The 23,146-nt window shown below is 40.8% G+C and overlaps 6 protein-coding genes across 7 annotated transcripts; all 6 read left to right on the top strand.

The window, feature by feature from the left end:
• Positions 1-48: 48 nt before the first annotated feature.
• Positions 49-2,963, top strand: LOC145712324 (uncharacterized). Its single transcript, XM_081790009.1, has 5 exons — positions 49-94; positions 439-2,005; positions 2,049-2,366; positions 2,409-2,711; positions 2,753-2,963. Exons 1-5 carry the CDS (start codon positions 49-51, stop codon positions 2,961-2,963), a joined length of 2,445 nt encoding a protein of 814 aa, XP_081646135.1.
• Positions 2,964-3,549: 586 nt separating this feature from the next.
• Positions 3,550-4,221, top strand: LOC145712323 (uncharacterized). Its single transcript, XM_081790008.1, has 5 exons — positions 3,550-3,558; positions 3,601-3,725; positions 3,769-3,881; positions 3,922-4,067; positions 4,108-4,221. Exons 1-5 carry the CDS (start codon positions 3,550-3,552, stop codon positions 4,219-4,221), a joined length of 507 nt encoding a protein of 168 aa, XP_081646134.1.
• A 6,638-nt stretch (positions 4,222-10,859) lies between these two features.
• Positions 10,860-13,706, top strand: LOC145710179 (protein dcd1A-like). The gene is made up of 8 exons (XM_081787882.1): positions 10,860-11,141; positions 11,179-11,330; positions 11,380-11,464; positions 12,743-12,796; positions 12,836-13,129; positions 13,176-13,492; positions 13,533-13,600; positions 13,642-13,706. Exons 1-6 carry the CDS (start codon positions 10,939-10,941, stop codon positions 13,300-13,302), a joined length of 915 nt encoding a protein of 304 aa, XP_081644008.1. The 5' UTR covers positions 10,860-10,938; the 3' UTR covers positions 13,303-13,492; positions 13,533-13,600; positions 13,642-13,706.
• Positions 13,707-14,274: 568 nt separating this feature from the next.
• Positions 14,275-15,452, top strand: LOC145700875 (uncharacterized). The gene is made up of 3 exons (XM_081778174.1): positions 14,275-14,411; positions 14,463-15,035; positions 15,083-15,452. The coding sequence occupies exons 1-3, from the start codon at positions 14,406-14,408 to the stop codon at positions 15,401-15,403; spliced, it is 900 nt and encodes a 299-aa protein (XP_081634300.1). The 5' UTR covers positions 14,275-14,405; the 3' UTR covers positions 15,404-15,452.
• A 1,203-nt stretch (positions 15,453-16,655) lies between these two features.
• On the top strand, positions 16,656-19,359 carry LOC145696825 (uncharacterized). 2 transcript variants are annotated; one of them, XM_081773935.1, is made up of 3 exons: positions 16,656-16,716; positions 16,761-17,336; positions 18,898-19,359. In XM_081773935.1, exons 1-3 carry the CDS (start codon positions 16,711-16,713, stop codon positions 19,216-19,218), a joined length of 903 nt encoding a protein of 300 aa, XP_081630061.1. In that variant the 5' UTR covers positions 16,656-16,710; the 3' UTR covers positions 19,219-19,359. The 2 variants fall into 2 exon arrangements, with proteins under 2 accessions (XP_081630061.1, XP_081630053.1); XM_081773927.1 differs by lacking the exon at positions 18,898-19,359 and adding an exon at positions 17,390-17,763.
• A 936-nt stretch (positions 19,360-20,295) lies between these two features.
• On the top strand, positions 20,296-22,249 carry LOC145695494 (NADP-specific glutamate dehydrogenase-like). Its single transcript, XM_081772478.1, has 7 exons — positions 20,296-20,462; positions 20,613-20,730; positions 20,783-21,079; positions 21,123-21,418; positions 21,467-21,718; positions 21,760-21,930; positions 21,974-22,249. Exons 1-7 carry the CDS (start codon positions 20,328-20,330, stop codon positions 22,040-22,042), a joined length of 1,338 nt encoding a protein of 445 aa, XP_081628604.1. The 5' UTR covers positions 20,296-20,327; the 3' UTR covers positions 22,043-22,249.
• The last annotated feature ends 897 nt before the right edge of the window (positions 22,250-23,146 follow it).

The following is a 23,146-nucleotide window of genomic DNA, read 5'->3' as shown; positions in this document are numbered from 1 at the left end:
TAACTTTTCATCAATTTCTTTGAAATAAACACTGTTCAAATCAACAAAATGTGTATGATAGAGTCATTATTGAGTAATGCCGAGTATGAAGCAAGTATTTCATCAATCTTTGTTTTTGAATGTGTGAAAAACGTAATTGTGAGAAAAAATTATTAACCAGAAAATCAAGTGCATACAAATCTTTCCATCAGACCTCTTCTTAGTTGAAAGGAAAAGAGATAGAAGAGAGAGAGAGAGTCATGCGGAATCGCCTCGAAACCGCTGGTTTCTTGAGTTTTCTGATATTATTGCAGGGAAGAACTAGTGCCTATTGGCTCGAGAAGTACAAGAATGATCATTCTACGACCATCGAAATTCCAACTTTTACCGGCGCAGGGGTCGTTTTAGAAATTTTTCATGAAAAAAGGGTTTAATTTTTTGTTTCAAAACGCGAAAAAGACGATCTCGGAAAGTTCAAGTTGACTGCTGGCGCTCAAACCTTGGAATCTGGCTTTATTTCTGCATCGCTTAGTGAATACAGTCCGTACGATGACGGAAGTACTCCTGCAATCAATATCATAAATTGCTACACCAACTGTATTGGAGAGAACTTTGACGAAAATGACGACATTTGCGAGGTCAATTTCGATGGGTTGTATGAAGACCGACCAGAGAAAAATCCAACTGTAGAGAAAAACATGTTCGACACCGAGGTCGATATTTTGGGCGGATTTGGCTACTACCTTCCGATAAAAGACCAGTGCGACGAATTGAAAGAAGAAGAATACGAAATGTTCAATTTCAAAGAATACAGCTGGAAGCATTACGGAGCAAGGTCAAACGACAAACTTGGCAAAATGATCATCCGGCATTTCGATCAATTGGGCGTGTATTTCTTCAGCGACCGATTTTCTTTCGACGATTTCCGACAATTTTCACCGGAGACGAAGAAGAACACTGACGTCAGAGGACGAGTTGGAGACCTTCTTTTTGGTTTTCCGAGCTTCAAGGTGCCGGAATCGTCTGATAGCTTCTTTTGGTGGCTGAAAGGCGATCATTTCGGCGGAGAACACACTGTCAATGGAGAATGGAAGGTTTCCGCTTTGAAAGATATCGCTCGAGATGGCGAGGGGCTCGATGGAGGACCAGTTATGCTCGTCCACAAGAACGAAAAGGATGTGATCATTATTTCTCCAGCAAGTTTGGCTTCATTCTACTCTTACTTAGATTATTGGATTTACACCAAAGACAATGCTTACAGCATGCTTTTGGAAGCAGCAGCTCGTCTTAAACTCAAGACTCCAGTAGAAGATGAAACTTGTTTTGTTGAACAACTGGACCTCGAGTTTGGTACGTCGAGAGGCGCCCGATCTCACATCGGTGGAGCTTATGAGGAGTTTGTGAAGAAACGAGAGGATGGAACTGGTTTTGTCCCGTTTGAGTCGACTACTATTCTTGTGACATCGAATCAAGGACCGAGAGCAGCTATCGCGAAGTGGGGAGATATGATCAAGGTCTTTGGAGCTATGGGACTCTCCGATGACTGCCCCTGCTCAACTTTTAAAGAAGACATTGAAAAGAATGATTTTCCCCAACATGCAAAAGCAATGTTCACCACTGCTGTGGGGAGCTACTACGACGGGCTGGTTACAAAAGATGGGAAGACTCAAGTTGATTTGTCTGGCGAATTGATGGAACTTGGAAAGGAATTGGTTGGTGGAGATGCTCCTGTTCTGGTTAATTATTTTCACTTGGCCGACTGGTGGGCTGACACTGACGAATTTGGCCTTAAGAAATACATGAACAATCGAAATAACATTTGGGGCCCTCCCTCGCTAGAGCCTCCACAAACGGAGCCTCCATCTTGTGACCGATGGGGAACAGCAAAGATTTATTATGAGCTGAGTCGAAATTATAATCTCAACTTTGGGATGGACTGTGAGTATGGCTTTCCAACTGCAAAGCTAGAAAGTGTTCCTCAACTTCAAGATCAATATCTTTGTGAAAGAGTCGACGCTAACGTTAGGTGAGTTTAAAAGATTTTTAGCGGAATATTGAATTCAATCAAGGCAAGAGAAAATTCATTCTGAACCATATTCTCGGAACAAAGTCTGCTGGAACGCAGAAATAAAAGGAGGAGATACAGACAGTCATATTCCTTGCCCGTACAGGGATGAATGCTGGTATGGTGGAATCACGATCGTCAATGATAGACAATACTGGAAAGCTCTTCCCGAAATTAAGAATTATAATACGCGTAGTGATATATTTTTCAATGATCGATGGTCTGGCTGTTCTCAAATGACCATCAGATACACGAAAGAAGTTTTGAATCAGCACTGTCGGGCGAACTTGGAAATCGGCGGTGGAGAAGAGTGGCTTTTCACGTAAAATTTTCCACTCTTTTTATTTCTAATGAAGTAATTAAGGATGCACGAAGGCCTCTCTAACGCTGCAGTACCGGCTGGGACGAGGCCAAAGAAAGGTATTGGAATGACTTTCGCCAACGCAAATCCCAGAATCGGAATCTACGCCGCCTTGCTCACCCATGTCCATTCTTTGGAGGTTACTTCTCCGTTCAACTTCGATTACGGTTTGACAGGTCTTTTCACAAATGCTCTTGGACTTCGACCGATGACTGGTCCGATCTTGAGTGGGGAGTACGACGGCCTGAACAACTACCAATACCAAAAAATCGACGCCGAATTCCAAATTGCTGCTGTTACTTTGAGGTTACCAAGAAATTAAAGAACTGTTTCAAGATAGACTTTAGCACTGGACCAGTCCGTTTCGGCGACCAAAAAGGAAAGTTCAAATGGGCTATCTTGTCAAAATGCTGTCGAAATGATGGAGTCATTTTGAAACCAGACGTGCCCGCAGCGCCGATGGATGCAGATCTCGCTGGAATCGGGAGCAAAGAAAATGGACTTGGAAAAGGAACGGAGATTCGTTGGCAAACATATGCTGAAATAGAGGACTGTTGATCATATCTGACATTATTTCTACTCGATTTCCCCTCCCAAAATTATCAACAGATGCAGTTTTATGACGGCGTTGATGCAGAAAACAACAAACTGACAAACAATTACATACTTTTGCACCAAACAACTACATCTTTCTCCTTTCCAATAGCATCTTTGCAAGGAGCTGATGAAAACACAGAATTTTACTACATTCGATCACAACCAACTCGTGGAAACAAATGCTCTTACACAAGTTCAGACGCAACGGTAATCAAAAAAGCAAGAATAATCGATCTTATATTATTCAGTTTACCTTCACTCCTCAAAGCAACTATTCTCTCACGACTTTTGCAGAAATCACCTTGTTGAACGACAGAAAATTCGCGTTTTTGGGAGATTTTTCTAAAATTGTCGGAATATCTAAACAGCGTTTTGAAAAGTTCGTGAGCAACAACAACGCTGGAAAATTCACGTTTTCAACTCTTGCTACATCCGCCAATCTGAAGGATGAGAAGCCGCTTGAGGATGATTTGCTGGAACTTTCGGCTTGCTTTGATGGAGAACTTATTCAGCGAATGGTTCATTCATAAAGAAATTAATTTTCATAATGATAAATGTTTATAAAATTCATGTTCTTTATGGGAGAGCCAAATGACAGGAAAACTACTTCGTAAAATTTGCTCGAGATGCGAATTTTTCCTTCGATGCAACTTCAAAATCATTCGTTTGCGAAAGCCCCGAAACTTGCTACAAAGGACCAGAAGTACCAGATGACAAATGCCCGTAAGTGACCGAAATATGGTTTTGAAATTTGTTTCTCTTCCAGAGACGAAGAGCTCTACGATGAATGCTACACAATCTGTCGACTAAACTATCTTCAATGCAGAAGTGAATGCAGCGACCATCTTTGCGAAAATGCTTGTCTCGCCGAGTTTTCCGGTTATTCACTGAATTTATTTTTTCCTTATATAATAATTAGAGTGCTCTTCTTCCTGTCCTTGTGGAGAAAAGTGCCCAAACGGCTGCGATAGCTGTGAAAACCCGATTTGCTTGGAAAACTGCGAAGCCGCTGAAACTGACAACGAAAACTACATCGAATGCAGAGAAGACGCCCTGGAATTTCATGTAAGAACATTGCTTCAAGTGAAAGTCACATTGGTTTTAGACAAATTGCATTCGCTTGTGTCCTCCTGATCGAGACTGCTTTGACGAGTGCAACAAAGAACTCGTGATGACTTTGAATACTTGTCCCTGTGTTGAACAAAATAAAGAGCTTTGAAATCATTAACTTTCAAGAATAATATTTTATGCTTTTAGACAATGAAAATCTCTTCGTTGATTTCAAACGACCAGTTTTTCAGCAATTCAATTTTATTTTCTCGAGGCAATTAATACTTGGAGCACTGATTAACAGGTGTCACAAAAATAATCGCATTCAAAATTTGCCGTTCTTCTTGCTTCGCGATGACTTGAGTTTCAATAATTTTATCAGCCGAGTCTTTTTAAAGCTCCGAATTTACATAATTGACTCAAATTTTTTTATTAACTTTAATAATTATTATTGAAAACAACTCAGAACTTTAACCTAGATCAATTTTGTGGATAATTGGGTAGCCTGCGTCAACCAAGCCAGGAAAAACAAATACGCTGCTGTCCAAGAAAATCGCAGATAATTGATAAACAGTCTAGAGTATAGATGAAAAAAGCAAACAAATTGTTTATCAATACACTAATAAACCTTTGAAAGTGAGCCAACATTCGACCATTTTCCGTTCTTCAGTTCCCAAATTTCATTCAATGCTTCAAAATCAGGGTATTTGAAATCTCTCTCATCTATTCCTCCGATGGTCAAAAACAGGGTTCTAAATCGACAAGTGCTTGTGGAAATAAGTCGACTCGACTCGACTTCTAATCTCCAGCGCAGATTAAGAACCCTGGTCAAAAGAGTTCCAGAAGGAAGTCCGATCGCAGAAAAATAAGAAATCCATCTAAAATCTTTAAATAAAAAGTCCTCGCAAACGTCTACCTTGGATGAGACAAATGACTTAAAACTCTCCATCCATTTTCCGTCAATTCCTCAACTACTCCTGTTGCATCCCCACCTCCGATGGCAATCAAACGGCCATTGTACAGGGCCAATTCTCCAGATCTGTGTATCATATTCGTTTTGTCCTTCTGTTTGACTGTCAATTCATCAAATAACTGACATTTGTTTCGGTCCAAAAAATCAAAACAAATCATAGCTAGAAATAATTTTCTTATATGTTTCTTACTTAATTTACTCGCAACTTAATTCTTAAAGTATTTTTCTTTTAAGGACCCCCCGTCAACAATTTTCCTCAAAAAATCGAAAATTTCAAAAAAGCCATATTTTGGCTTCTTAGTGTGCCTCGAAGTTAAATTCACCATTAAAACTTGTTCGGAGCACTTTTTGACCAATAAAAATCTAAAATTATAGCAAAATTGGGACTTTTTCGTCATTTTTCGTCAAAAAGTCTGTTAAGTTTTTAAATGACTAACAATTCATATAAAATTCACCTTTGCTGCCTTTTTCAATCGTAACAGCAGAATGACCATATCTGAAATCATACAACAGCCGAGAAGACAACTCGACGAATCGGCAGCCATCCAATCGCGCGATCTATAAAAATACGAGACTATTTTCTCTATTTTATTACCTTCTGCCGAGAAATCAATCCACCAAAAATATGAAGCCGACCATTTATCAGTGCGTGTCGCGAGTGGTAAACGTAGTAAGAAATGCTTAGGCTATCGAATGGACTGCTGATGAATATTTCTTCCTTTTTCGACCCTTCAGGCTTTAATGCGTATGGTTTGTGAAAACCATCCGAATCAGGTAAAATAACATTTATCTGAGGATCAAATCGAGATTTCAAAATGAAATTTTTGATTTTCGTTTCTCGGTCGAACTTGAAAATCCGGAGTTTTCTGCTTTCGACTTTCTCAAGTCCAGTTATTTTTACTTTTGAATGAGCTTCTTTTTTATTGCCCTTTTTCTTCAATTTTGATTTTTTTATAGTTATAAAAAATTTAGTCAAATTTAAATCAATCTTTTCCTGAAAAAGTTCAACAAAAAACGATTTTGAACGAAAATAAAACACAAAATCAAGTGACTTCTTTGATCTTTGAACAAAAAACTTGTCAAAAAAGTCGGATTCAATCCAAAACGAGCCATTTTTCGAAAGTCCAACTCGCAAAAGAGTGTTTTCGTCAAAAAAATTGCATTCAAGAAATTTTGTGTCTTTCAAAAAAAAGCGAGTGCCAACTTCGATTTCGAGTTGAAATTTCTCTTTTCCATTGAGTTCCATTTCAACAGTTGAAATATGCGCTAGTTCTTCAAGCGAAGTAAAGAAATTATCGGGAACTATTGTTTTATGATAAAAGCTTGGCCGAGGAAATCGTGGCTGGGGAGCAGCATTTTTTGAAAAACCAGGAAAAACGTCGTCGTGGAAGGCGAAAAACGGATTACTCGTCACGTGTATTTTCTGCTGAGCTTTTTGTTGCACGAACTCGATCTCGATTTTTTCTTAGTAGATTAGCAAGACTGCTTTACGTACCGTAAGAAGCGGGCCTTATCGGGCGTATAAGTGCATTTATGGTCTTGTTAAGCCTTTCCGAAGTCGAATTCGATCTCAAATAAAGCGTCAAACACATAACTTTGTAGAAAAAACCTCTCGTCATTGATAATTCCATTTCCAAAGTACTCGCATTCATCGTTAATCACCCCGCCTTGATCAGTGTAAGATGGATCATTGGTAGCAAATAATTTCGATAAACAAACTGACTTTTCTTCATATTTGACGAGAGAGCCAATCCATTCGCTGCCAAGAGTGAAAAATTTCCCCTCCGCCTCCAACAACAACGAGTACAATGTATTTGAAAGAACAACACTCCTCGTCACCAGAATAAGGAGCAGTTTTCCTAGATCCGTCTTTATTAAGTTTTAGATAATGTCTGATAAAAAATAATGCTTATTATGTCTGGCAATCAAAATTATCTTGGTAAAATATTTTCAACTCCTATCAAAGGGACGACGTGAACAGGATTAAGGTCTCTGAGTTCTGCCGGAAGCTGAATCTCATTTTTCCTCCACCCTTTGTCGAGTTCTTCGTTTTTTCGAATCCTATTCAGAGCTAAAGTCGTTGAGAGTTTGATGTAAGAATCGCCCATCCTAACCAGAGTTCCAAAGTCACCCTTTCACATTAACCCAAGGGTGAGGTGAAAACTTGTCACCTAAACCTCACCTTTGGGTGAACTTAGGTGAAAGCCGATTTTCGAAAAAATAAGGTGAAGTAAGGTGAAGTAAAAAATTTGCATCTTCACCTACCTTCACTTAGGCGAATATTGGGTGAGGTGAATAAGGAACTCTGATCCTAACGCTCATAAGATAGAATACTCCCTTGAAACTTGTCGACGACACTTTGGCATTGAAATGATTACTGGCAATATAACCTTGTGCCTCTTCGAAACGTTCCAAGTTGTATTCTGGAGCGTAGTAGTAGCATTTGTCCTGTTTTCCAGTAGGAGAACTTTTCATCGGTCAGAAAAGGTAGGTTAAATTTAATTCCAATCTATTTGACCTTTTTCAGATGACAACAACTGGGAAAACCTTCGTCCCCTTCTCTTCAAAACGAATCTCGATATGATGAGTTCCAATAGAGGAGCCAAAGTGAAACACGAAAAATCCTCTGAATTTTGCAAGATAAATTCAAAAAATTATTCATTCTTACATTCCATTACGTCGATTGTCAATAAAAATGGGGGAATCTCCGTTTTCCTTGACTTTCATAAGATTGCCAATCGCATCGACCAAATAATGTTCGCCATTGAGAAAAGTGGCACCAGTAGACTTTTACCGTTTTTGTTTATTTCGTTTTGAAAGAGAAATGCTTGGAAATAAAAAAAAAACGTTCATAAGGTATGAAAGAATCTGATATCTTGATCTTTCTGTCATTCCCGTTGAAATCGGAAAATTGGAATTTTCGAAATTCGAGACCAACATTAACGCGGTCTGCCCAACGCTCAGTTATGGGGTCAAGGTATTCATTTGATTGAGTGTTCATTTGTGATTTCAAATCGAAGACGGGAATGAATTTCTGCCGCGAATCGAATTTTTCGCACTCGTAAAATGGGCAAGGGCAGCCATTCCGACAGTATTTTTGAGTTGGGCAGACTTGTCCTGCTGACTCAGAAGATTTAGTCAGTTCAAAACACATCGATTCACAAGGAGAAATCGGGTTAGTCCTTGTTGATTTCAGTACAAGTGTTGTCGAGCAGAGATGGCGGCAGATATTCTGGTCGTAAAACTGCTTCTTTTGGCATCGGCGCAGATTCACTTCGTTTTCTTCCTCGGAGAATTCGAGGGGCGCAGCTTTGACATGCTCGATTTTAGAAACCGGTTCAGGGAGGATGAACTCTTCAGTCTCGTAGCATTGCTTCATCAAATGGCCGCAAATATCCATTTCAGCAATTTTGACGCACTCTTTGTAGTTTCGGCTGCAGGTTGAAGTCAAGAAAGTCGTTACTGCCTTTGAACTTTGGAGAGAGTGCCAATTCGCTGAAAGGAGTTTTATGAATAAAACAGATGAATAAGTTTAAAACTTATAAGCATGATGGTTATCCAGAAAAGCGATCCCAGTCCGAGGTAGCTGTATTGCTGCTTGTCGGTGGCGAATCCGTGCTCAGCCAGGCTCACTTTTTCCTTCCATGTTTTATCTTTTTGCAAATCCGCCTTTTGCGTATGAATGCTGCGGGTAGAGAGAACTTCTTCGGTGAGAAGATAGACTTTGTCGCCAACTTTTCGCAGAGTTCCGAAGCATTCGCAGTCCAAACACTTATTTTTATTTATTCAAAAATATCTATCACGTTTTTAGCCGTCAATTTTAAGAAGAGGTAGGATAAGAATTATTAAGATCAAAATACCTGAATTTTCATTCCGCTGAATTGTTTGAAATTGTCGTCCATTTCTTTATCAAAAGCCAAGTTTTCAATACGAATCATCTCTTCGTCAACTTGAGTTTTTTTCTTTTTCCGACCTTTCGCGTTTTTAATCTTGAGCGGTTTTGCCTCATCGACGGGCTGAATCTCCTCCTTGATTCTCGATTTCATTCGAAACTAGAATTCGACTCCTGAAGTGAATCGAATCAACTGACACCGCTTGTTAATACCTTCTCGTAACAGATTTGAGACTCCGCGGCGAAAAAATAAGTAATTTACTTACCTTTAAGGAGCTTTTTTGAAATCGGTCTGGCATTCAAGTCGAGTTGAAAATCCTAATCTGACGGATTACTTTTGCTCTTTTGGAACTGAAAAAAAAATTTCTTAGATGAGAAAATTTTCAGTTAGACAGAACTTCTAGTCTGAAACCGGCTCATCCTCAAAAACCATTTTCCAATAAGCCGTATTTTCGCAAGCGTTTTGGAAATTGACGTAAAAGGATCATTGCCAAATGGCCCAGTTCCCCAGCGAGTTAGTTTCCCTATGCAAGTATTCAACATCTTATTAAAATATATATCCACCAAAACATATAAAAGCGCTCAGTTACCAGAGTCAACAGAATAAAAAACGAAAAATAATCGAGAAAAGAAAAAAAAAATAAAATGAAATTGAGCAATTTATATTTATTCATCAGGAACAGACTGAAACAGACAGATTTTATACTCCTAAAAATGATAAGGCTTCGAGAATTTTTGTGGGCTGGATATTTGTCCAATTTACAGTTATTCGTCTCTTGACGTAAGTTTAATGGTTTATTTGATTGACTCAAGGTGAAATTTTTGCCTGATCGGAGTTCGAACTCCTCTCGACCTGGATCTTTTTTCCTAGAACTATCAATTTTGGTCACTTTGTTTCAAAACCAAGATCAGTGCCGCCATGTTGGTCGAAGTCGACGCTGCTGAAGGTCAAGATGGGCCCGTTGGTTTTTCGAATGAATACTGAATTACTTTGTAAATACCGTTTCTTGCGTAATTTAATGAAACAAAAATGAACCCAAGAAAAACCATGAAAAGGCTCTACGATGATTTTTCAGACATGAGAAAGGGGCGAATGCGGTTTGGATCACGTGGCATTGCCGGTTTATTGGAAAGGGTTAATGTGCAGTTTGACGACTGGACTGTATATAAACTTCGATAACCTATCAAAAGTGTGGCAGGAATATGAACAAGCACGCAAAATACTGTCAACGAATGGCCAACAACTTCGCCCTCCGAAGTGACCCGTTTATGAGGTTCTCATTCAACAAGTCATCCTTCTTTTTACCAAAGTTCATTTTAGATCATGAATTCCTTGAAGAAGAAAAATGACGTGGACGTTTATTCTTCACTTTCCAGTTCGATTTTCTGCAATAAAAATTCGGCAATAATTTATTGCCAATAAAAGAAAAAATTCTGGCTGCTCGGGAAAAAAAAAGTCGATAAAGAACCAATATTTATCGCAGTAAATGTTATCGCTTATTTATCTACTGGAAAATATCGAAGCGGTCGGGTCAAATGTAGCATCAGAGCATCAGAGAACATGAGAAAAGTTAAAAAATCGTTTTTGTTGTCAATTCTTGTGGGGACAACTATCGCAGGGAGAATTTTATCAGATGGTAAAAAATTGGGAAAGTCGGGATCGTTGATTTTTGAGCTTTTTAGAGGCAAAACACAACTTGCTGCATTACTGGTGGGCGACTGGACCCGCTGAGCATTGCAGTACTGGGCCAGAATTACAGTACATACCAAACATAAAGGAAGGAGATCGAGTTTCATCCCGATATTTGAGTAAGTCCTCGTTGATTTCAATCTCGATTCAAGGTCCCTTGGGATTCGGCTCCGAAGATGGAAACAGCTTGTCAAGGCAGTAGCTTATCTACAGTTAGCCCAACTGTAACAAGTGAAAAGCTCAGATAGGTCACGTGAAAGGCGAAAGACATACAATCGAAACGGATGTCGCTTCAATTCCAGTTCTTCATCTTTGGGGATCTCCTTTTGAAATGGGCTTTGCTCGGGGAGTCTTGATGGGTTCGGAAATTCTGGTTTTATTGGCAAAGACTGAGGAATATATGATGAATTGGTACAAAGAAGAGTGTCTTGATGAATTTATTTGGCTCCCGGAAACATTTCTTCACGAATGCGCGAAGCAAAAACTCGATCGAGACTTCGAAGAGCTTCGGGATCAAACATGGGATTATATCAGGTAATGACAGTATAAAGAGAAAGCAACATCGATTCAGTGAGGACATAAAGCTTGAACTTGACGGCATTAGCGACGGAGTCCTGATGCATACCCTCCATCAGCCGGGATTGGAAAAGCCGGAGCTAAGAGCGAAAATCCTCTGGATGAACTTGCTTACTGAGCGAAGTGAATCTCACGGAAGCATCATCGGTGAGCATAATCTTCCATTTGAATGGACATTAATGATGTTGGATTTGAGGAATCTGGGGAGATAAACTTGGAAATGAAGGGAACGATTTGCTGATTGCGAGGACTCTTGATGGCGATTTTGAGAATCCGTTGAGGCAGGGGTCTAAATATCAGCCGAAATCCTAGTGCGAAAGCGAAGCGAAAGCGAACAATTTTTTCAAATTTTTTGCGAAGCGAAAGCGAAGCGAATTCTTCGCCCATGTGCGAAGCGAAAGCGAAGCGAAATATCATTGAAAATTGCGAAAAAAAGCGAAAATTTTTTCGCTTGAATTGAACCGCATTCTCGGATGCTCGGATTGAAAGATGATTTCAAAAACCTATTTTTGGAGCAGAAAATAACAAAAAAATCGGGTGGCGGGCGCCCAGGTAACCTGGGTGAACTTCACAATCGGTTGGTTCACAATTTTGTGAACCCGGTTCACAATTTTCGGTCAAAAAAGTGACTCATATTGACTGAAGGCGCGGTTGTAGAGAAAGTTAATAACGTCAAAAATGAGTTTCTCTATAAAATCAGGCGCGGAGCGCATACAAACCCCTGATTTCGTACTTTTAAAAATTTTGTGAACCTGGGCGCCCTACACCCAAAAAATCTGTTATTGTACCTTTTTCAGCTCGTCAATATAAGCCGAATGGTGGGTCTAACTGTTGATAATTTCAAGTTAGTAACAAACTCGATAGCGGAGGTGATCGTTCGAGCATCGGGAAGTCGGGGAAAACGGACAATTTTCGGGCAAAACCCTTATCTATTGAAAATCCCATCACCAGCTCGACCGGGTATTCGGACGGCTCGACTCTTGGCCCTTGATTTCGGCCGGGCATTCGGATGGCCAATCGACGATTTCTTGCCCGAATGGTCACCCTTGCTCGATAGGAGAGGAGATCATCTTCGATTCTAGATAAGCCCTGTTCATAAAGATCATTCTGATCATTCAAAAATATTCTAGCATACTTACAAGCATACTAGCAAAAGGCTGGTGACAACGTGTATTCCGGGGTAGGATCAGCTTGATAACCAGTCAATCCTTGGATTTATTGAGAGTCAGACCCATCATTAGACTCGTCTTCAGAAGACTGAGAAAACTTGAATTTATAACAGCATCAATAAATTATTGACAATAATGCCCCTCTCCAACTCTTTGATAAAGAATCTTCCGAATAGCAAAGTCGCTTGATGTGCGAAAATCTATGCGAAAATTTGGGAATTTTTGCGAAGCGAAAGCGAAGCGAATTCTGCTCTCCAGTGCGAAGCGAAGCGAAAGCGAATTCGCTTCGCTTCGCATCGCTTCACAATAAAGCGAATTCGCACTGCGAATTTAGACCCCTGGTTGAGGTAAAAAGAGCTTGAAATCGACTCTTAAAATTGAAGTCCTTAGGGAATTTCCGCAGATAAATGTCTACCACAGTCGCAATAAAAAGTCCATTCTCAGGTTAGCTAAGATTTTTGTCACAAAATGAAAGAATCAAAGTGTTTCCTGGGCGGGAAAGCTTGGTATGTCCTTTGGAATCAACGAAGATGGCATTCTTATTTCCTCAACGATTGTTCAACTTCCAGACCAATCTATATTTCACCCCTCTGGAGAAGCCAAACAACCCGAAGGAACACCTTTTCCGATGCTGATCCGAGAGGCCTTGGAGATTTCTGCAAGTTATGAAGAAGTTTTTGAGTTTATGAAGAGCAAAGAGCGGACTTTGGACGCGTTTGTCGGGGTGGCAGACACGAAACAGGGAGCTAATCATACAATAACGACGCTTATCTACAGGTTCTCTTTAACCCTGTCTCAGTAGATTAGTATGTTGAATTTGAAGTGATGAAGTGTTGGAAGAATTCCACGAAAACCCAACTGATCCGGGAGTCATCGAGAACACAGTTTATTTGGGGGTGGATTGGGAATGCCCGAAATACAATGATGCCCTCTTCAAGCCGGAGTATTAAGTATCAACTGATTATTTGTGAATCTCCAAAAAGCTCAGTTCGGCTTAGCTCAAGCTGTTCGATACTCCATTACAGGCATTGAGTGCGGTATTAGCCGACGATGGACAAATAACAAGGGCAGAATTACGCTCCGACGTGCTCCCTAGAGTCCAAACGGGGCTTTTGCAGTCTATTATTTACAGTTCAAAAGGTGACTTTTTTAATATTTTTCATCACGACTTCATTTTCAGACAATAAACTGCACATTGCAGTAGCTCGGCCGGCTAAAAACTACTCAAATATCGAAGCTTACAATCAGGTGACTGTAACTGTTCCGTAGCACGTGACTTACGTTTTCAGATCTATCACGAGATTGATGTCGACTCGCTGGTTAATTATTCTTTGCACTGCTTTGAAAAATAAATACCAGTTAGATAAAATTACGCTGTTTATTTTCATCTTGAACTTCAAACTTGTCACGATAGTAGTCGTCGTCGTAGTAGTCGTTGTTGTTGGTTTTGTCTTAGAAATTAAATTATTGAATCCAGTGGATTCAATCCACGAAAACTGTTTTTGGGTCAGAATACCATTCCATCCTCGATCAATCAAATTCGACATCGGTATCTTGACAACCAGTCATTAATTTCGACTTTCACTTGCTCTCGCTCCGGCTCTGAGGCGAATACAAATTTTCTTTCTGAAATTGGCAGTTACCTGCAAGCTCGTTAAGTCCCTTACCTATGAATGACTCAAAAAAGCTTAGTTCAGCTAAGCTAAAGCTGTTTGATACTCCATTACAGGCATTCACTGGAGTATTAGCTGACGATGGACAAATAACAAGGGCAGAACTTCGGTCCGGTGTGCTCCCAAGAGTCCAAACTGCTTCCTTTTTCTGATGCGGATGTTTGAAAAAACTCGTGACTTTTATTTCCATTCTATAAGAATATGACAAAGAAATCAAATATTGCAAGTAATTTCTTCGCCCTAGGCAATCTCAATTCGTCTCTAACGTCTAACCTCTTGGTTGAAATGCACCGCCACCTAGGAGCGATGGCAATCTTAGAAAGTACAAAACCGCGCGAAGCAACTCAGAATTTATCAGAATATCTGAAAAAAGCTAGAGAATGAAGGTTATTTTTTATTCATAGAGACACGGGGAAATATATTAAAATTTATTTTAGCTCTTTTCCTTGATTGCCGGCGCATCTGCTTCCTACTACACCACTGAGTCCTATGACCCCACTACGGAATTCACCACCCCTACTACTTGGGTCAACACAGCCACTACAAACGGTGAACCGATTGTAACCGATTGTGGCGGGCGAATCACTGAGCTTCAAACATTTTCGTCTCCAGACGCCGGCGATGGCACCTATCCCAACAGAGCTCATTGCACCTGGACCATCGATATCCGAGGAGTTCCCGCTTTCTTCATCAAAGCCAATCAATTTGAGGTTGAGTGGGATGACTACTGCGCTTTTGACTTCGTGAAGGTCATTGCAAACGGGGAAGAGAGGAATTTCTGCGGCTTCAACGACCACCGACGAAGACGCGATGCCGGCAAGAAGGCAAAAAAGGGCAACAAACTGACTGAGGATCTCGTCAATGTTTCAAACGACGGATTCGAGGACATCTTTGTCCTAGGAGGCCAAGCAACAGTCAGTTTCTCCTCGGACCACTCCTATTCTGGAGGTAGTTTCGAACTCGAGCTTGTTGAAGCTGACCGACTTGACATCATCGAATACCACTTTGGCGTAAGTAACCAATTAGGTGAATAAAATTGGTAAAATTGGGATTTCAGAGAATCGCCGCATCTCTTCCAGAAGACGCTTCCTGGACTGAGCGATACGTCAACCGATTCTACAAAGTCTTTAACAAGGTTGTCGACGCTGACAACGGCGAAAACTGCTACGAAGACAACGGCTTCGGCTCCGAAGACTCCGCCGACGACGTGCAAGTCTTCGATGAAAGCGACTTCTGCAAGCTCAACGGCCAGGTCAACGCCGCTCTCAACAGCTGGGCGCGAAACAACGCTTGCGAAGGACGAGGCAAAGTCCACCGACAGGTCATCCGAGCCGCTCGAAAGGTCAGAAACTTCTACAACGACAAGATGGGCTGCTAACTCCGGAAAAGAATATGCTGATCTGTCTTATAATCCGAATAAAAAAAAAGAAAAAAACGATTTCAAAATTTTTGAAAACTCAATCAAATGTACTTAGGACATTATCTTATTTTGGACACAAGTATCTCTAGTATGGATCGTAACAGAAAGGTTTCGCTATGCAAGGATCCAAACAGAAATCTGCCGCTAAGCATGGAATAAAAAATTGGATAGTTCGATTTTTCAAAGGCAATTAAGGGGGTAGTCCTCGCTTTTGAAAAAATCGGAATTTTCAAATTTTCTAAGCAGATTCTGAAAGCTCGTTAGAAGAGCTAAAAACTTTGTGTGGATCATTTTTTCCAAATGTAAGAGGAAAAACCCCAAAATCACACTCGAAAAGTGAGATTTTGATGAAAAATTTCAAAAACTCGAATTTTTTTGTCAATTTTATCCATAGATATAGCTTTATTTCGATTTTAAATGACCTCTAGATAATAAAAATAATAAATAAAATGTCTATTATTAAGCTTATTTAGTATAAATCATCCTTAAAAAACTTATTTTTTAAAGATTTTGAGACCCAACCTTTGATTGATGGCATTACATTATGACTTTTTGGACTTTTTTAATTTCCCTTAATTCAAACCTAGACAAACGTATAAACTTTCAAAAAATTCAATTAGTTTAAATTTTTGAAAGATCCTCTTGATTTTCAGCGCGTTTAAAAATAGGCCAAAATGGCGATTTCGCCCGGGCTAGGTTCGATTATCGCCCTCTAACTCCTTAAGCGGGCGAATAAAATTTTTTTCCGTGAATTCAAACTTTCATTAGGGTTCGACCTTTCTATTCCTAGAGTTTTTATCCCTCAACCCCAGCGCAAATTTGTGGGAGCGCCGTTCAAAAAGTGCCGAGATCGCAAAAAGCAGGGACTACCTCCTTAAATACACCGTCAAAATGAAAGATAGGCCCGAGATCTACATTTAAAGGTGAGTATTTTAGGCCGGTAGGCTTTTGACACCCTTAGAATTGCCTTTAAAAAATCGAACTATCCAATTTTTTCGTTTCATGCTATGCGGCAGATTTCTGTTTAAATCCTTGCATAGCGAAACCTTTCTGTTACGATCCATACTAGAGATTTCCTCAAAAAATTAAACGCCGCCTGTTTAGTGACAACATAGGCGAGTCTGCAAAACTGGCTCAGTGCGTCTCTAACGTCTAACCTCTTGGTGTAAGTGCACCGCCACCTAGTAGCGATAGCCGAAGTGAGAAACTACAAAACCGCGCGAAGCAGCTCAGAATTTATCAGAATATCTGAAAATAGCTAGAGAATGAAGGTTTTATTCACAGAGACACGAGTAATTATAAAAATTTATTTTAGCTCTTTTCCTTGATCGCCGGCGCAACTGCTTCTTACTACACCACTGAGTCCTATATCCCCAGTACAGAACTCCCTATCACTTCAACTACGTACATAACACACACTACAAACGGTGAACCGATTGCAACCGATTGCGGCGGCCGCATCACTGAGCTTCAAAAATTTTCGTCTCCAGACGCCGGTGATGGCACCTATCCCAACAGAGCTCATTGCACCTGGACCATCGATATCCGAGGAGTTCCCGGTTTCTTCATCAAGGCCAATCGATTCGTTGTTGAGTATGCTACCAACTGCGTGTTTGACTACGTGAAGGTAGTCGCCAACGGAGAAGAGAGGAACTTCTGCGGCCCTAAGCTTTTCAGGCGACGAAGACGCGAAGCCGGCAGGAAGGTCAAAGAGGGCGGCAAAATGACTCCTGACCTCGTCAATGCCTCGAACGACGGATTCGAGGATATTTTTGTCCTAGGAGGCCAAGCCACAGTCAGTTTCTCCTCGGATCACATCATTTCAAGAGGTAGTTTCGAATTGGAGCTTGTTGAAGCTGATCGACTTGACATCATCAAATACCACTTTGGCGTAAGTAACGAAATACTAATCAGTAAATATGATTGGTAAAACTGGGATTTCAGAGAATCGCCGCATCCCTCCCAGAAGGCGCATCTTGGACTGAACGATACGTCAACCGATTCTACAAAGTCTTCAACAAGGTTGTCGACGCTGACAACGGCGAAAACTGCTACGAAGAAAATGGCTTCGGCTCTGATGACTCCGCCGACGACGTCCAGGTCTTTGATGAGAGCGACTTCTGCAAGCTCAACGGCCAAGTCAACGCCGCTCTCAACAGCTGGGCGCGAAACAACGCTTGCGAAGGACGAGGCAAGGTCCACCGACAGGTCATCCGAGCCGCTCGAAAGGTCCGAAACTTCTACAACGACAAGATGGGCTGCTAACTCCGGAAAAGAATTTCTGACTCCATATCACTTTCTCGTTAAAATAAATAATATTCTCCAAACTTGTCACTATTGAAGCAAATTCACGAAAATAGTTTATTTATACCTCAATCCTGCGCTAGGGTGGCAGAATTTATTACATACGGTACATGCCTTGTAGACTACAACAAGACTACAAGTTGTAGTCGTTGTTCTGACTGTCGATGTTGTCGTAGTTTTCGTCGTCGTAGTAGTCGTTGTTTTTGGTTTTGTCTTAGAAATTACATTATTGAATCCACAAAAAGTGTTTTTCGGGTCAGAATCCTCGATCAATCAAATTCGACATCGTTATCTTGACAACCAGTCATTAATTTCAACTTTCACTTGCCGATCCGTCTCTAACGCTTAACCCCTTGGTGTTTGTGCACCGCCACCTAGGAGCAATGGCCGAAGCCAGAAAGTACAAAAACGCATGAAGCAATCCAAAATTTATCGGAATATCTGAAAAAGAAGCTAGAGAATGAAGGTTTATTCACAGAGACAAGAGAAAATAAATAAATATACATTTCAGCTGTTTTCCTTGATTGCCGGCGCATCTGCTTCCTATTACACCACTGATAATTATGACTCCACTACTGTCACTGGAATTTACTCTACCGGGACAACTCCATCCTATTCCACAAACGAATTCACTACTAACGGTGAACCGATTTTTACCGACTGCGGCGGCCGCATCACTGAGTTTCAAACATTTTCGTCGCCAGACTATTTATATGGCTACTATCCCAACAGAGCTTATTGCAGCTGGACCATCGACATCCGAGGGTTTCCGGCTTTTTAATTAAAGCAAACCGATTCGACGTTGAGTATGCTCAAGGTTGTGTATATGATTACGTCAAGGTCGTTGCCAACGGTCAAGAGAGAAACTTCTGTGGCGAATACTCCGATCAACGACGAGAGAAACAAAAAGGCATAAAAGAGGGCGGCAAAATGACTCCTGATCTCGTCAACGTTAAGGACGACGGATTTGAAGATCTATTTGTCCTAGGAGGTCAAGCAACTGTCAGTTTCACCTCTGATCATCTCTTCCGCTTTTCCGGCTTTGAATTCGAGCTCGTTGAAGCTGACCGACTTGACATCATCGAATACCACTTTGGCGTAAGTGACAAAATATTCATTGAATAAAATTGGTAAAATTGGGAATTCAGAGAATCGCCGCATCCCTCCCAGAAGACGCATCTTGGACTGAGCGATACGTCAACCGATTCTACAAAGTCTTTAACAAGGTTGTCGACGCTGACAACGGCGAAAACTGCTACGAAGACAACGGCTTCGGCTCCGAAGACTCCGCCGACGACGTGCAAGTCTTCGATGAGAGCGACTTCTGCAAGCTCAATGGCCAAGTCAACGCCGCTCTCAACAGCTGGGCGCGAAACAACGCTTGCGAAGGACGAGGCAAAGTCCACCGACAGGTCATCCGAGCAGCTCGAAAAGTCCGAAACTTCTACAACGACAAGATGGGCTGCTAACTCCGGAAAAGAATTTCTGACTCCATGTCACTTTCTTGCTTAAATATATAAAAAGCTCCAAATTTGTCACTTGCTATTAAACAAAATTCACGGAAGTAATTTAAAAGCTGGCTCAAGTTTAGTCCTTCTACGACGTTTCGACAAATTTAATCCGTTTGCGTTTGTTTTACCTTCCACTCGCCGGGCCAACCCCCGACGAGTTACCACGTACTACCTTTTACAAACAGGAAGAATCACTTTCTCAAAGAATCACACATGACAACGATCAAAGTTTAGGCCACCCCTGTTTTAGTGAGTTTTCTGAAGAGTTTATTCAGTAAATTTGATAGCCATTACATTCTTTAGACAGGAAATAAAAGAAAGCTCGATCATAATCCATCAATTGTCTCGTATAATAATCGAGGGCAAATACTTTTCTTTTTTACTAAAAAATTGACATTTGAGATGAGGCCGATGATATAGCTCATTTCCTATCAAACAAAAAAATAATAACAAAAGACTTCTAATAGAGACGTTTTTCTTTCTATTTCCGCAGTTTTTATTCAGAGAGAACCCTTTTTCTCCGTCTGCCCAGAGAAGAAAGAACAAAGGAGTAAGTTCAAGAGCGCTATCGAACTTTCCAGCACCTTTTTGACGCGCATAAAAGGTCAACATTCAAATTCGAAGCTTGTGAAAAAAACTTGTTATAAAGAGAAAGATACTGTATCTTTTTGAGAAATCAAGAGGCTTCATTTTCCAATGAAAAAATGAATCTTTTGCCAAGTTATAACCTCTTTTCATAACTGTTCTAGAGTTGCCTTTGCCTAGAGCTACATTCAACCCTTTTGCACCCTTCATCAGACATTTTGAACCTTTATCAACTCGTTTTAATTGTCCCAAAGCTGCTGATTATTAATTTTATTGCGAAGATTGTTACGTAACTTGTTTATTTCATTCCCCTTTTGAAGTGTTTAAAAACCGCTCGAATAGCTAATTACTAGCGAGTTTATCTCCTTGTTGCTTTCAACTCACCACTCCCACTTTTTCAACATTGCCGGTGGCGGATTCGATCGCCGCTTTTTCAAAGCATCAAAACGCATTTTTCATCTTTTCAGACAAAAAAATTAAAAATGAGAGCAGAAGTGGCCGCCGCATTTGAGAAAGTTAAGGCTAGAGATCCCAACCAAACCGAGTTTCTTCAAGCAGTTGAGGAAGTCTTCGACTCTTTGGGGCCGCTTTTTGACAAGTACCCGCATTATGTCAAGGTAAAATACCGTAAATATGACGATTTTGACCATAAATTTATAAAAAACAGCTAAAATACAGGTTCTGCTAAACTAAAAACCCTCATTTTTCATTTCTTGTGAATCTGAAATGCTCCAAAAACAGTCAGAATAAGACCATTTCTCCATTAGGTTTTGGAAGCAATCTGCGAGCCCGAGCGGGTCATCCAATTCCGCGTGCCTTGGCTGGACGACAACAACAAAATGCAGGTGAACCGAGGTTTCCGAGTCCAATTCAACCAAGCCATCGGTAAGCCCATTTTTCCAATTATCGAAAACAACAAGGCTTATCCCAATTTTAGGACCTTACAAGGGCGGCCTTCGCTTCCACCCCTCCGTCAATTTGTCCATCATCAAATTCCTCGGTTTCGAGCAAATCTTCAAAAACGCCCTAACTACGCTCCCCATGGGCGGCGGAAAGGGAGGCTCCGACTTTGACCCCAAGGGAAAATCGGACGCCGAAGTGATGCGATTTACACAGTCGTTTATGACCGAACTTTCGCGATACATTGGCCCAGATGTTGACGTCCCTGCAGGAGACATCGGAGTCGGCGGCCGGGAAATTGGATACATGTATGGACAGTACAAAAGAATGCAAGGTAAGAAACCCTTTCCGTCTTTTTTTTTCATTTCAAAAATCAGGTGATCACTCCGGCGTTCTGACCGGAAAAGGCCACGGCTGGGGCGGTTCGCTGATTCGACCAGAAGCGACCGGTTTTGGCTGCGTTTATGCCTTGAAAAACTGCGTCGATGAATTTGGCGTTTCTCTCGAAGGAAAAAAGGTTCTTATTTCTGGCTCTGGAAACGTCGCCCAATACGCTGCCATCAAATGCAAAGAGTTCGGAGCTCAAGTTTTGACGTTCTCGGACTCGAATGGAACGATCTATGAGCCAAATGGGTTCTCGGATGAGCAGATTCAACAAGTTCTTGATATCAAGGTTCGTTTACATTTTAAAAGTATCGTTCAGCTAAAACTCATTTTTCAGAACAATAAACGAGGCCGAGTGGCAGACTACAAATCCGAAACCGTCCAATTTTTGAAAGGAACTCGACCTTGGGGCGTCGGAGCTGCCGATGTCGCCCTTCCTTGCGCCACTCAAAACGAAATCAGCAAGGAAGACGCGGAAAGTCTCATCGCCGCTGGAGTCAAATACGTCTTTGAAGGCGCGAACATGCCTTCTACTCCAGAAGCTATCGAAGTCTTCAAAAGAAACAAGGCTGTTTTCTTCCCAGCAAAGGTCAGTTCTTTTCGTCAAACTCAAATCATGGTCTTTTCTAGGCCGCCAATGCTGGAGGAGTGGCAGTTTCCGGCCTTGAAATGGCTCAGAACTCTGCTCGATATTTCTGGACAAGAGACGAGGTCGACAACAAACTCAAAGGAATCATGGCTAGCATCTGGAAAGCGTGTTCTGAAACCGCCAAAGAACTCGGTCATGAAGGCGACTATCAGGTACAATCGTCCTTTTTTGCTCATTTTCTCATCGAAATTCTAGCTCGGCGCCAACTGCGCTGGCTTCAAAATTGTGGCCGATGCGATGATTGCTCAAGGATACGTTCTTTGAGAATTTCAGAAGACTTCAAGACTCTGTTTTTCTCTCATTTCAACAATTCTTTTTGACTGCACCTTGAATGCTTTTGATTTCACATTATGTACTCACAGATTTTGAACTTCCAATTTGACTCCGCCGTTTTCTGATCAGTATGATTGCCAACTTCTTTTTCCGCAATTACAAATTCATTGATATTCACCAATAAATTATTTACTTAAATTAGCTCTTACGAAATGCCGGTTCAACAATTGTATTTTTACGAGTTCCCTTATTTTATGACTCCTCTTTGAAAGTTCAGCCTCAAAAATGACAGAGACGGGCTTGAAAATCAGTAAAACGCGTAAAATTTTGATCATTATTAATATTTTTCTCGTCGCTGGTTTAGCTGTTGGTCTTGTTTTTAAATACAGACCGGGTTCTCATTCTGAAAGAGCTGATATTCGAACAGTAGGACTTACTCAACCAACAATAAGAACAAATGCGGCGACTACAACTTCAACTACCACAGAGCGTGTTAAACCGGTTCTTGATTATGTTTTCTAAAATTATTTTAACAGTTTAAATTTAGTTCATATTGATTCTGGGCTCTAGTTCAAAGCTTATTGACAATTCTTTTCTTGTTTCTGAAGATGGACTCGTTCAAAAAAGAGTTGGCATAATTGATTCTTTTGAAAATCATGGCGATTGGGGTCCTTTTGCTTCAATTGAAGGCGAGCTTTTTATCTTCGGAGGAGATTTTTATAAGCAAAGGGTAGGAAAAAACTTGAAGAAACAATCAAGAAATATTTATCACTAGATCCTGAAATTAATAAACTGCGAGTTGATCGAGCAATCAGCAAGGCTAGTTCATGAAATTGATTCAACTGCAAGCGCACTTTCAATAAGCGATGGATCAAAAGCTCTGATCTGCTTTCCTGGAGGCGATGGCTCAAGAATGACGAAAGAATGTGAGATTTTCGACGGCCGTAGATCTGAGAAAACGTTTTCTTCAATATTCAGCCATGCCAGTGGGAAACTCGCTCTTTACAAGGGCAAAGCTGCTGCAATAGGAGACTTAGTCTGGGTTCAAAATTATCGAGGAAGTGGCAATAACTGCGAAGCTTGTAAAAGCAAACT

Source organism: Oikopleura dioica, chromosome 1 (genome assembly GCF_907165135.1).
Source record: "Oikopleura dioica chromosome 1, OKI2018_I68_1.0, whole genome shotgun sequence".
In the NCBI taxonomy this organism is placed as follows: domain Eukaryota; kingdom Metazoa; phylum Chordata; class Appendicularia; order Copelata; family Oikopleuridae; genus Oikopleura; species Oikopleura dioica.
This window is presented reverse-complemented; position numbering and strand designations above follow the sequence as displayed.

Coding starts and splice junctions, on each gene's coding strand:
- LOC145712324 (XM_081790009.1), top strand. CDS start 49: ATGTGTATGATAGAGTCATTATTGAGTAATGCCGAGTATGAAGCAA. Junction 2,367..2,408: donor GGAGAAGAGTGGCTTTTCAC/GTAAAATTTTCC, acceptor GAAGTAATTAAG/GATGCACGAAGGCCTCTCTA. Junction 2,712..2,752: donor ATTGCTGCTGTTACTTTGAG/GTTACCAAGAAA, acceptor GATAGACTTTAG/CACTGGACCAGTCCGTTTCG.
- LOC145712323 (XM_081790008.1), top strand. Junction 3,882..3,921: donor TTGTCTCGCCGAGTTTTCCG/GTTATTCACTGA, acceptor TATAATAATTAG/AGTGCTCTTCTTCCTGTCCT. Junction 4,068..4,107: donor AAGACGCCCTGGAATTTCAT/GTAAGAACATTG, acceptor CATTGGTTTTAG/ACAAATTGCATTCGCTTGTG.
- LOC145710179 (XM_081787882.1), top strand. CDS start 10,939: ATGGGCTTTGCTCGGGGAGTCTTGATGGGTTCGGAAATTCTGGTTTTA. Junction 11,142..11,178: donor CAAACATGGGATTATATCAG/GTAATGACAGTA, acceptor ACATCGATTCAG/TGAGGACATAAAGCTTGAAC. Junction 11,331..11,379: donor ATCTCACGGAAGCATCATCG/GTGAGCATAATC, acceptor GTTGGATTTGAG/GAATCTGGGGAGATAAACTT.
- LOC145700875 (XM_081778174.1), top strand. Junction 15,036..15,082: donor TCATCGAATACCACTTTGGC/GTAAGTAACCAA, acceptor TTGGGATTTCAG/AGAATCGCCGCATCTCTTCC.
- LOC145696825 (XM_081773935.1), top strand. Junction 17,337..18,897: donor TCATCAAATACCACTTTGGC/GTAAGTAACGAA, acceptor TTGGGAATTCAG/AGAATCGCCGCATCCCTCCC.
- LOC145695494 (XM_081772478.1), top strand. CDS start 20,328: ATGAGAGCAGAAGTGGCCGCCGCATTTGAGAAAGTTAAGGCTAGAGAT. Junction 21,419..21,466: donor AACAAGTTCTTGATATCAAG/GTTCGTTTACAT, acceptor CTCATTTTTCAG/AACAATAAACGAGGCCGAGT. Junction 21,719..21,759: donor CTGTTTTCTTCCCAGCAAAG/GTCAGTTCTTTT, acceptor GGTCTTTTCTAG/GCCGCCAATGCTGGAGGAGT.